Consider the following 13082-nt stretch of genomic DNA (forward strand, 5'->3'; position numbering starts at 1 on the left):
ATAGTTTTTTTTTTTTTTTTACATTTAAGTCTTTAATCCATCTTGAGTTAATTTTAATATATGGTATAAAGAAGAAGCCCAGTTTCAGTCTTCTGCATGTGATAGCCAGTTATCCCAGCACCATTTATTGATAGGGAATCCTTTCCTCATTGCTTGTTTTTGTCAGGTTTGTCGAAGATCAGACAGTTGTAGGTGTGAGGCCTTATTTCTGGGTTCTCTGTTCTGTTCCATTGGTCTGTGTGTCTTATCTTTGTACCAATACAATGCTGTTTGGGTTACTGTAGCCCTGTATTATAGTTTGAAGTCAGGTAGTATGACAACTACAGCTTTGTTCTTTTTGCTTAGTATTGCCTTGGCTATTCAGGCTCTTTTTTGGATCTATATTAATTTTAAAATAGTTTTTTGTCTGTGAAGAATGTCTTTGGTAGTTTAATAGGAATAGCATTGAATTTGTGAATTGCATTGGGCAGTACAGCCATTTTAATGATATTGATTCTTCCTATCCATGAGCATGGAATGTTTTTTCATTTTTTATCTTTTCATCTTTTATCTCTTTGAGAAGTGTTTTGTAGTTCCCCTTGTAGAGATTTTTCACCTCCCTGGTTAGCTGTATTCCTAGGTATTTTATTCTTTTTGTGGCAGTTGTGAATCGAATTGCGTTCCTTATTTGGCTCTTGGCTTGGCTCTCATTGGTGTATAGGAACGCTAGTGATTTTTTGCACACTGATGTATCCTGAGACTTTGCTGAAGTTGTTTATCAGCTTAAGGACCTTTGGGGCTGAGACTATGGAGTTTTCTAGATATGGGATTATGTCCTCTGCAAACAGAGATAGTTTGATTTCCTTTCTTCCTATTTGGATGCCCTGTCTTTCATTCCCTTGCCTGATCACCCTGGTCAAGACTTCCAATAGGATGTTGAATAAAAGTGGTGACAGAGGGCATCCTTGTTGTGTGCTGGCTTTCAAGAGGAATGCTTCCAGCTTTTGTCCATTCAGTATGATGTTGGCTGTGGGTTTTCATATATGGCTCTTTTATTATGTTGAGGTATGTTCCTTCAATATCTAGTTTACTGAGAGTTTTTAACATGAAAGGGTACTGAATTTTATTGAAAGCCTTTTCTGCATCTATTGATATTTGTGTATATTGAACCAACCTTGCATCTTAGGGATAACATCTACTTGATTGTGGTGGATAAGCTTTTTAATATTTTGCTGGGTTTGGTTTGCCAGTATTTTGTTGAGGATTTTTGCATTCATGTTCATCAAGGATATTGGCCGGAAGTTTTCTTTTTATTGTTGTGTCTCTGCCAAGTTTTGGTATCGGGATGATGCTGGCCTCATAGAATGAGATAGGGAGGAGTCCTTAATGTTTGGAATATTTTCAGTAGGAATGGTGCCAGCTCTTTTTGTACATCTGGTAGAATTCAGCAGTGAATGTGTCTGGTCATGGGCTTTTTTTGGGTGGTAGGCTATTTATTACTGACTCAATTTCAGAGCATGTTATTGGTCTGTTCAGGGAATCAGTTTTTTCCTGGTTCAGTTTTAGGAGGGTGTATGTGACCAGAAATTTATCCATTTCTTTTAGATTTCCTAGGTTATATGCATAAAGGTGTTCATAATATTTTCTTATGATTGTTTGTGTTTCTGTGGGATCAGTGGTAATATTCCTTGTCATTTCTGGTTGTGTTTATTTGAATCTTCTCTATTAGTCTTAGCTAGCAGTCTGTTTTATTAATTTTTTCTAAAAACCAGATTCTGAGGCCGGGTGCCGTGGCTCATGCCTGTAATCCCAGCACTTTGGGAGGCGGAGGCAGGCAGATCACGAGGTCAGGAGATTGAGACCATCCTGGCTAACACAGTGAAACCCCATTTCTACTAAAAAAAAAAGAAATACAAAAAATTAGCCAGGTGTGGTGGCCGGCATCTGTAGTTCCAGTTACTCGGGAGGCTGAGGCAGGAGAATGGCGTGAACCCGGGAGGCGGAGCTTGCAGTGAGCCAAGATTGCGCCACCGCACTCCAGCCTGGCGACAAAGTGAGACTCCGTCTCAAAACAAAACAAAAACCAGATCCTGAATTTGTTGATCTTTTGAGTGTTTTTTTGTGTCTGAATCTCCTTCAGTTCAGCTTCAGTTTTGTTTATTTTATTTATTTATTTTTTGAGGAGGAGTTTCGCTCTTGTTGTTCAGGCTGGAATGCAATGGCGCGATCTCGGCTCACCACAACGTCTGCCTCCCGGTTCAAGCAATTCTCCTGCCTCAGCCTCTCGAGTAGCTGGGATTACAGGCATGCGCCACCACCCCAGCTAATGTTGTATTTTTTTAGTAGAGACGGGGTTTCTCCACGTTGGTCAGACTGGTCTCAAACTCCCGACCTCAGGTGATCCGCCTGCCTTGGCGTCCCCAAGTGCTGGGATTACAGGTGTGAGCCACCGCGCCCCCTGCAGTTTTGGTTATTTCTTGTCTTCTGCTAGCTTTGGGATTTGTTTGCTCTTGGTTGTGATGTTAGCTTGTTAACTTGAGATCTTTCTAACTTTTTGATGTGGATATTTAGTGCTGTAAGTTTCCCTGTCAACACTGCCTTAGCTGTGTCCCAGAGATTCTGGTATGTTGTTATCTTTGTTCTCATTAGTTTCAAAAAACTTGCTTTCTGCCTTTATTTCATTATGTACTCCAGGAGCAGGTTATTGAATTTCCATGTAATTGTATGGAGTGATTTTTATAAGCAAAACACAGAGGAGTTTCTCTGTAGTTCTAGAAAAGGATGTGTTGCAATAAATCTTAAAAATGGCTGACAGATATTGGGAGGTGAGGGTTGCATAGGAAAGAGATGTAGAAGTAAGGGTATGTGTGCTAATTTCTTCATTTTTAAAAAAGAAAATATAAAAGGCTGAAGTATGCTATGTAAAGGCAAAATGGACAAAATTAAAATAAAATAGGCAAGCCAGCACAGTGGCTGACACCTGTAATTTCAGTGCTTTGGGAGACCAAGGCGAGAGGATCGCTTGAGGCCAGCGGTTCAAGACCAGCCTGGGCAATGTAGTGAGACCCCATCTCCACAAAAAAACTAAAAAATAAAATCGCCCAGGCATGGTGGCGTGCACCTGTAGTCCCAGCTGCTTGGGAGCCTGAGGTGGGAGGATCACGTGAGCGCAGAAGTCGAGGCTGCAGTAAGCAGTGATTGTACTACTGCACTCTAGCCTGGGTGACAGAGGGAGACCCTGTCTCAAAAATAAAAATAAAAATAAAAATAAAATGGGCAACAACAGAGAAGGCAAATCAAATTCTTCATCTTTCATGGAAGAGAGTTAACAGATACTGTTTCAAGTTTTATAAATAAAAAAATACATGTTTAAGATTATTTAGAGTTTTGGAGGTAAACAGCAAAACAACTTAAAAAAAAAGTGGCTATCTTGAACTGGATGGGCTGATTGAGAAAGGCCATAACAAATCATATTATAATTTTGCTTTAGTCTAATAGTCATAATTCCAGATGTTGAAAGTCACAGGTGGCTTTAATATGCATAATCGCTATGTCAAAAAATTTTAGCAGGGCCGGGTGTGGTGGCTCACGCCTGTAATCCCAGCACTTCAGGAGGCTGAGGCAGGTGGATCACTTGAGGTCAGGAGTTTGAGACCATTCTGGCCAACATGGTGAATCCCCGTCTCTAATAAAACTACAAAAATCAGCCAAGTGTGGTGGTGGCTACCTGTAATCCCAGCTATTCAGGAAGCTGAGGCACTAGAATCCTTTCAACCTGGGAGGTGGAGGTTGCAGTGAGCCAACATCATGCTACTGCACTCCAGCCTGGGCGACAGAGCAAGACTCTGTCTTAAAAAAAAAAAAAAAATTGAGGGTGTGTTGGGGCCAGGTGCTTGTAATTCCCATTACTTTTGGAGGCTGAGGTGGGAGGATTGCTTGAGCCCAGGAGTTTGAGGCCAGCAACATAGTGAGACCCCTGTCTCTACAAAAAATTAAAAATGGGCCACCAGACATAATAAAACATATAATAAAAATATTAGCTGGGCATGGTGACGCATGCCTGTAATCCCAGTTACTCGGGAGATGTAAGTGAGAGGACCACTTGAGCCCAAGAGTTTGAGGCTGCAGTGAGCTATGATTGCACTCCTGTACTCCAGCCTGGGCAACGAGCGGGACCCTGTCTCTAAAAAATAAAAATTTTAATAATAAGATAAATGGGCCAGGTGCGGTAGCTCATGCCTGTAATCCTAGCACTTTTGGAGGCCCAGGCAGGTGGATCACCTGAGGTCAGGAGGCCTAGCCAACATGGTGAAACCCCGTCTCTACTAAAAATACAAAAATTAGCCGGGGTATGGTGGCGCATGCCTGTAATTCCAATTCCAGCTGCTCGGGAGGCTGAGGCAGGAGAATTGCTTGAACCTGGGAGGCAGAGGTTGCAGTAAGCTGATCACACCACTGCACTCCAGCCTGGGTGACAAAGCCAGACTCTGTCTCAAAAAAAAAAAAAAAAAAAAAAAAAAAAAGATAAGTGGGTGGGAGCTAAACAGTGTGTCTATCTTATATTATTCTTACCAAATGGTATCCAGAGAAAAAATATAAAATTGCAGAGAACCCCTCTGCCATAATATAGTGTAACTAGAACCTATGTTGACTCACCTGATAAAACTTCTTGGGTGTCAGTTTAGTACTGAAGTCCTTTATCTTTAACTTGACGATGAAAGAACTGGTCAGTCGACTCAAAATAGGTAGGAAAACCCTTGAGGTTTCACCTGGACTAAGGAGCCAAGGGTGAGATGGTGTCTGATGTTGAAGGACATGCGGAGCCTCAAGGACGCAGCTTCTGCCACTGCTGCTGCCCAGGCAGCACTGTCTGATGACGTGACTCCTGGATCCACGGGGCGCGCATGGGTCAAGTGGCAGTAACACAGTGGGTTTTTTTGTTGTTGTTTGTTTGTTTTAACTATGTATATAGTGAATACCTGAGGCAACTTTTTTTCTGATAGAAATTGGCAGCTTTTGCTCCTTCTCCTGAATGAAGTCATGAGTTAACAAGTTTCTGTTTAGGTAAGTCCCAGGTTAGCCTTTGAAACACAATCTAATATTTCACATATTACAGTAGTAGGCCTGGAAAATCCCCAGAGAGGAGTCACGTCTCTTCGGAGCCCTACGAGCCCATCTCCCCACCCCAGGTTCCGGTTGTGCATGAGAAACAGGACAGCTTGCTGCTCTTGTCTCAGAGGGGCGCAGAGCCTGCAGAGCAGAGGTAAGTGTGCTTCCTAGTGACAGCAACCATTCATGGCGTGGGTGCTCATGCTTTAACATTTCCTTCAGTTGTTGCCGTTTTTCTCAGAACTTTGGGCTTTTATGTCTGGATGGCATTCTCAGAGGATCATTTGTCTCTTTTCCTACTCATCTAATGCTAGTGTATTTTAGCAAAAAGATCATATTTAAATAGGTTAGAAAATATTTGTTCATTATTCTTGAAATTAAATCTTTCTAGATTTTTTTTTTTAATGTTTTTGTCTAGGGGAAAGGGTCATCCATTGATTCAGCCAACATTTGAGTGCTTACTGTATACCAAGCACTGTGGACTCTGAATAGATTTAATCTTACCTATTTCTAACCCTGACCCCAACCCTATTAATTATTAAATTATCCCCATTTGACTAGATGCCTTTGAGTTGGCTCCTTTCTAGTCAATCTCCATACCTCCACCTGAGTGATTTGTCTAAAACTCATGCAGAATCCAGCACCCAGTCTTTAGCATGGCATCTGAGTTCCTGGCATGACCAGGTATATGCTGCGCATTCAGCTTCACTTCCCTCTGCATCATCCCTACACTGGAATCTCTGTCCAAATCATGTTACTTATTGTTCCCTGAATTCATTTCTGTCCATAGTCGTGCAGTTTGCCTAGTGCTGAACCCTCCACTGATTTGCTGAAAGCCAGACATGTCACTTGCTCATGGTCGTACTGATACTAATGGGGAAGGGCCAGTTTTAAACGAAGGTCTTTCTAACTCCAAATTGCCAGTGCCTTTCTTACAAAGTGTTGCTATTAATTTATTGCATTTATTCTTAGGGAGCTAAACAGATATTGCTACTTTTCAATGAAATGAAGAAAATCCATTTTTGGAGAGGGAGTGATGTTCAATTTAATTATACATTTACATCTTTCCCCCTATGTTTATGAGTGTTTTGAGGACAGGGACCATGTCTTATTCCTGTTCCTATCACCTTAATTGTCTTTCCTGGCATAGAGTACGTGTTCTTGTGTTTGAATGATGACTGAATCCACATGATTGGATTAGGTTTTCAATAACCTATATTCTCTGTTCTCATCTCTGGCTCTAGCTAGATCCTTGGTGGCCTGGAGTTTTTAGGGAAACCTTGTTTTTTTTAAATGTGTTAGTATAGGAAGCTGCCAATAAAATATGAAACTCTTTATATTAAACTCAGCTCATTTGTTAGGTTGCTTGAAATGATTGTAACAAATAGGCAGTTTTATTCCTATACTGTTGTGTTCCAGTCCAGCTGTTGATTGCTTAGATATGAGTTCTTGCTATTTTGTAGTCAAGCGTGCTATTAGTTTTAATTTTAGTGTACTTAAAACTAATTCTAGTAAAATTGTTCCCAGTTTAGGTGGTAACCATTAATATATCAGTGTTTGTGCTGTTAAGGAGAGAGAGCATCATGATAAGCTGTTTCTGAGTTTTCCTATTAATATTCATTTACTGCTTCTTCATTCCTTCCTAAGAATTTCTGCTCTAGATTATCTCCATTCTAATTCTAATTTTATGATTTCATTTTGAGAGCTAAATCATTTGTACTCAAATGATGTACTAAGTGGTTTATGATTACATACTGTTTCTTAGGGCTGTAACCACAAACACAGAATGAGGAGGCAGTAGTTTTCTAAGTACTCTCTGACTGTTGTTATCATTGATAGGAATGTCCCCAGGATTAGGAGTACGTGGTTGTAATATACTTAACTTTGGCCCTAACAGGAATGATGCCCGCTCACCAGGGAGTATAAGCTACTTGCCTTCATTCTTCACCAAGCTTGAAAATACATCACCCATGGTTAAATCAAAGAAGCAGGAGATTTTTCGTAAGTTGAACTCCTCTGGTGGAGGTGACTCTGATATGGGTAAGTGGGATTTCTTTCATGAACCCCAAATAAAACATGCATTAATAATGATATCTCCAGTGTTGCCTCTCCTATAATGCTTGAGTTTGAAGGCTCTTTACAGGACATCTGTCCAACACATCTGATCCTAGAGTTCCTTCTCAAGTGTCTGCCAGCCCATGAAGAGTTCTAATTAGGAAGCAGGAGTTCGCTCCTTTCTGAAGCTGTGCCGTTTCTCTTTGAAGAAATGCTGTGTCTAGGTTACTTTTCTTTATGTAGGACTGGATTAACTCTCCATAGTTTATTTTTCTTTCTCCCCTACCCATCAGTCTTCATTTTGTCCATTTGGGCCTATCCCCACATAACATCTCCTCAGATATTTGAAGACGTGTCTTTCAGGAGTCCTCTCAATCAGTGTCCCCAGTTTCATCAGCTGTGGGTCACATGTCCTCATTCTTAGTACCCCTACCATCTCAGTTATTCTCCACCAAAAACATTTAACCTAGCCTTTCACTAGGTTTCGAGTAATACAAAATAGAGTAGTGTAATATGATCTATGCTAAATTCATCATTTTTAAAGTAGCCTAAGACTATTAGCTGTTTTGTTGGCAGCCTATACACTGTTAAGTTATGAAGTGCACTGTTAAGTACTTAGTATGAACGTTGATGTCAGGGTCTTGGGCTACTTTTAATTCACGCCTTGCCCTCGCTCTACTTTTACAGTAACTAGCTCCAAGTATAGGACAAGTCCAAGTCCGTCTGTGCTTGCTCCAGTCCAGCTACTTTTTGTACCCTACCAGTGTCTTTGTGGACTTGAGTTGATTCATTCACTATTCACATGCAACTCTGATAAACTCACCGTGTAAAAATAAAACATTGGCCTGGAATCTCAACACTTTGGGAGGCCAAGGCGGGAGGACTGATTGGGCCCAGGAGTTCGAGATTAGCCTGGACAACACAGGGAGACCCCATCTCTACAAAATATAAAAAATTAGCTGGGCGCGGTGGTATACATCCCTGTAGTCCTATTTACATGGGAAGCTGAGGTGGGAGGATCGCTTGAGCCTGGGAAGTTGAGGCTACAGTGAGCTACGATCGCGTCACTGCACTGCAGCCTAAGCCAGAGTGAGATGTCTCAAGAAAAAAAAAAAATTTTTTTTTTAAATTGTCTGGGTGTGGTGGCTCACGCCTGTAATCCCAGCACTTTGCGAGGCCAAGACGGGTTGATCACCTGAGATCAAGAGTTTGAGGCCAGCCTGGGCAAGATGGTGAAACCCTGTCTCTATTAATAATATAAACAGCTGGTCATGGTGTCGTGCACCTGTAATCCCAGCTACTCAGGAGGCTGAAGCATGAGAATCATTTGAACCTGGGAGGCAGAGGTTGCAGTGAGCCAAGATTGTGCCACTGCATTCCAGCCTGGGCAACAAAGTGAGTCTCTGTCTCAAAAAATAATAAATAAATAAAATAAAAATATAAAATCAGTAATAATGGTAGCAAAAGGTTATCTAGCGTACTATGTGGTAGGCTCTATTCTAAGCATGTGTAGATATAATCTCATTTAATCCTCACAACAACCCTACATATTACAATTATCTCCATTTTGTAGATGAGGAAACAGACTCAGGTTTAAGAGTTGGTACAGGTTACATATCTAGTAAGTAATGAGGCTGCAGTTCAAACCCAGGCATTCCAACTCCAGAGTCCATGTGCTAATGATGGACCAACTGGCTTCTAACAGTTCCATACTCATAGCATCTTAGCCAGATTGTTGGTAAATACTCTAGCTAATATTCTGTGGCAGAACCTTTCCTCTGGGTTGATATGCAAGTATTAATCAGAACCTCCTCGTGCTCTCTCAGCACTCACTTGTACTATCCCCCCGGTCTTATCAGTCTTTTCCTCAGTCCCCTTGATAGAGAGACTTTGGGTAGACCATAGTCTGGTTTATTCTTTTTTTTTTTTTTTTCTTAAGTTCAGCTTTGTATTGAACACGTTATAAGAAATTTAGTCAAAACAACCAAAGCCCATGTCATCATCAGACTCCTCAGATTCTTCTTTGTTTGCTTCCACTTTCTTCTCAGCTGGAGCAGCAGCAGTGGAGTGGGCAGGATCCCACTGGTGCAGCACCAGCTGCTGGAGCAGGTCCACCAGCCCCTACATTGTAGATGAGGCTCCCAATGTTGACATTGGCCAGGGCCATTGCAAACAAGCTGGACCAAAAAGGTTCAACATTTACACCAGCTGCTTTAAAGAGGGCATTGATCTTATCCTCCGTGAAGGTCACCTCATTGTCATGCAGAGTGAGGGCTGAGTAGATGCAGGCGAGCTCGGAGACAGAGGACATGGTATGGGCAAGTGTGGGGCTGGCGCTGCCGGACGTGGTGGTAGTTGCCGGATGAAGTGAGGGCCTCATCCCAACGTGGCCTTAGCTTCCTTGGAAGGACCAAGCACTGTGGTGGCAGCTGAGGAAAGGATGATCTGCTTTATTTCTGTGATCTACCATCTACTAGTCTCCTGATCCTGTCAAAAGAAAGGAAAGTGGGGGCCTTGCACTGTGAACTGCCTGGTGGATATTTGTTTAGATCTGTGTCACTCTTGTGATTAATAAATGTTGAACACCAAGGAAAAAAGGATGAGCCAGTGTCACCACTGTTTCTGAACTTGTCCTCACTCTTAATTACTAGGTTCTGTTTAGGTGGCAACAAAATAAAAGACAAATATTTTAGAATGCTGACCAGAATTGTTATCAGGCTTACAGATAGCCTTTCTTTCTTTCTTTTTTTTTTTTTTGAGATGGAGTCTTACTCTGTGGCCCAGGCTGGAGTGCAGTGGCACGATCTCGGCTCACCACAACCTCCGCCTCCCGGGTTCAAGTGTTTCTCCTGGGCCAGCCTCCCGAGTAGCTGGGATTACAGGCACCCGCCACCATATCCGGCTAATTTTGTATTTTTAGTACAGACGGGGTTTATCCATGTTGGCCAGGCTGGTCTCGAACTCCTGACCTCAGGTGATCCACCCACCTCAGCCTCCCAAAGTGTTGGGATTACAGGCGTGAGCCACTGTATCCGGCCACCTTTTCAAAAAATATTGTTATTACTATTTTCTGTCTCCAGTCTTCCAACAGTTTAATCTATTATTTACAGCTCCTCAAGTGTCACCAACAAAAATATACTCTCGTTTTCAACTTCTCTCGGCACTCAGAGATGAATCTGTGTGAGCACGGAGAGCTAGAGATCTCAGAGCAGCCAGGAACTGAGATGCAAATCATTTCACCTTTGTGTGGTCTGCTCATTCTGTAGTCTTTGTCTTACCCTTAAAGTGGGAAACTCTTTGACAGGGAAATGCCATGTTTGAACTGAAGAAGCCCACTTTATAGTTTTTTCTCTCTTGCCTAATGTTTTGAGTAGCGTACTATGTTGGGTGTTTTAGTATGCCAGATGGTCTCTATTCTCTGAAGCTGTATGATGAAACAAGTACCTAACTTTAACAGGAGATAATTAATGTCTTAAGGGAAGTACTAACAGAATTGCTTTAGAGTCTGGGATTTTTTTTTTTTTATTGCAAGAACTATTTTTCATGGTGGAAAGGAGAATTTATATTAAAGAACCAGTGGGCTCCTGGGCCCACCATGGCACATTTAGCCTTCACTGGGAAGTAGAACTATATGAAAGCCGTCAGCAGCCAACACAGCTTCACTTCAGCTCATTGTATCTGAATCCAGTGTTCCCAAGGACATCAGTGACTTTATTTTTTTGAAAACTGTAATGCTTTAAAACTTACTTTATTGGATCTCTTTGCAGCTTTTGACACAGTGAACCACTTTCCTTTCCTGAAATGCTTTCCTCTCTCGGCTTTCTGATGCCATGTTCTCCTGTTTCTTCTCTACTTCTCTGGCCACTTCTGTCTCCTTAGAAGCTCAGTCTTGCTTTGCCTGGCCCTTGATTGTTAGTTTTCCCCAGGGCTCACTTAGCCCCTTTCTCCTCATGTCTTATAATCTGAGTCATCTCATCTACTTTGGGGAGTTGAATGGTCGCTTGTATGCTGAAAACTCCCAAATTTGTATCTGTAGTCCAGCTTTTCCTACTAAGCTCTACTTACATATCTTTGCAGACCTCATTACTTCTTGACTAACTTACTGGCTCCTTAAATATCTAAAATTGAATTCATGTTCTACCTCCCCATACAAAAAGTTCCTCCTCCTTCCCTACCACAGTTAACAGTTACCATTACTCTGGCCATTACTATCCTGGTCTCTCTGCTTCCTGATGGGAGTCAGCTCCTCCTGTCAAGTTGGCCTCCACAGTGGCTTTCACATGTCTACCTTCCATTCTGCTAATTTCTGAGCAGTTACCACATTCTTGCTCAACAGTAGGTACCAGTCACCTGGATTGCTTATTAAATAGTTGAATTATGGAGCCCCAGGAATGTAGAAAATTTACTAAGCTACCCAGGTGATTCTAATTTGTATGGCCTCAGCAAGTACCACACTGCACTGTAAGCTCCATTAGCAAAGGAAGGGGTATCCTGCAAGTGCAGTATCTAAGGATTATCATTGGTTAACTTATAGGAAATTGTCTTCATCTGACCATTTTTGATCAATAAGGTAATCTTAACAATTCAGTCAAATAACTGCTCAATTAAATATCTATCAAATGAATGAATGACTCCTATTCCACACACTTCATGATAACAGGGCTCTGCTGTTTCAGACTCAATTTATTTACCTTGTCACCTGGCCCATAAGTAAGAAGACTATCATCCATGGCCATTGTTTTCTAGTTCTTCTGAGGACTTTTCTCCTCTCTTTGTCAGTTTAAAGCCTCCCTAATCAACCAAGTTTGTTTCTAGGCACATGCACTCTTCCCTCCTCTCATGTGCTCAGCCCTTGGGTAAGAGTCCATCCTTCTGTGGTCTCATTAGAAATTTCACATTCTGGCCGGGCACGGTGGCTCACACCTGTAATCCCAGCACTTTGGGAGGCTGAGGCGGGCATATCGAGGTCAGGAGATCGAGACCATCCTGGCTAACATGGTGAAATCCCATCTCTACTAAAAATGTAAAAAATTAGCCAGGCATAGTGGCGGGTGCCTGTAGTCCCAGCTACTCGGGAGGCTGAGGCAGGAGAATGGCGTGAACCTGGGAGGCAGAGCTTGCAGTGAGCCAAGATCGCGCTGCTGCACTCCAGCCTGGGAGGCAGAGTGAGACTCCGTCTTAAAAATAAATTAATTAATAAATTAATTAATTTCACATTCTGGCTGAGCACAGTGGCCCATGCCTGTAATCCCAGCACTTTAGGAGGCTGAAGTGGGTAGATCACCTGAGGTCAGGAGTTCGAGACCAGCCTGGTCAAAATGGTGAAACTCCGTCTCTACTAAAAATACAAAAATTAGCTGGGCATGGTGGCGGGGGGCCTATAATCCCAGCTGCTCGGGAGGCTGAGGCAGGAGAACTGCTTGAACCCAGGAGGCAGAGGTTGCAGTGAGCCTAGATCACGCCATTGCACTCCAGCCTGGGTGACAAGAATAAAACACCACCATCACCATCTCAAAGGAAAAAAAAAAAAAAAAAAAAGAACTTTCACATTCTTTGGGACACATCATTTGGCTACCCACTTGCTTTCTGCATTCTTTTTTTCTCTTTAAAATTCTTAGCGTCAAGTTGGGAATGACGGAAACACCAATTTATGTCCCAAATTCTTCCCCTTTCTGGCACACTGCTTTATTATAGGCGGTTCCCAGGTCTTATGCTGTTATCATTCAAACTGCAGATTACAAGTTGCACAGTCAGCAGGAATGAAAAGGATCAACAGAGTCTTTTGTTTTTTCCAGCAAATATCCTGAGTTTCCAGTTAGCCATGCAGGGAAACACAGTCATTTTCATAGTATTCACTGTGGTGGCTTTCCTCTGGATCACATCCCAGGCTGCCTCAAACCTGTTGGTACTTGTGGCGGTCATCCCAGAGTCCAAGGTTT

General features: G+C 42.2%; 1 protein-coding gene and 1 pseudogene across 18 annotated transcripts in view; one reads left to right on the forward strand and one right to left on the reverse strand.

The window, feature by feature from the left end:
- Positions 1-13082, forward strand: part of NCOR1 (nuclear receptor corepressor 1) — a 184114-nt gene that overhangs the window by 161352 nt on the left and 9680 nt on the right. For 12 of the 18 annotated variants that reach the window (XM_055386110.2, XM_055386104.2, XM_055386116.2 and 9 more), the window contains 2 exons: positions 5096-5242; positions 6986-7128. In XM_055386110.2, the coding sequence (XP_055242085.2) occupies positions 5096-5242; positions 6986-7128 (290 nt within the window). The remainder of the gene's footprint in view (positions 1-5095; positions 5243-6985; positions 7129-13082) is intronic. The other 6 variants (XM_055386127.2, XM_055386126.2, XM_055386107.2 and 3 more) reach the window with 1 other exon arrangement.
- On the reverse strand, positions 8284-12645 carry LOC134758560 (large ribosomal subunit protein P1-like; annotated as a pseudogene).

Source organism: Gorilla gorilla, chromosome 4 (genome assembly GCF_029281585.2).
Source record: "Gorilla gorilla gorilla isolate KB3781 chromosome 4, NHGRI_mGorGor1-v2.1_pri, whole genome shotgun sequence".
Lineage (NCBI taxonomy): Eukaryota > Metazoa > Chordata > Mammalia > Primates > Hominidae > Gorilla > Gorilla gorilla.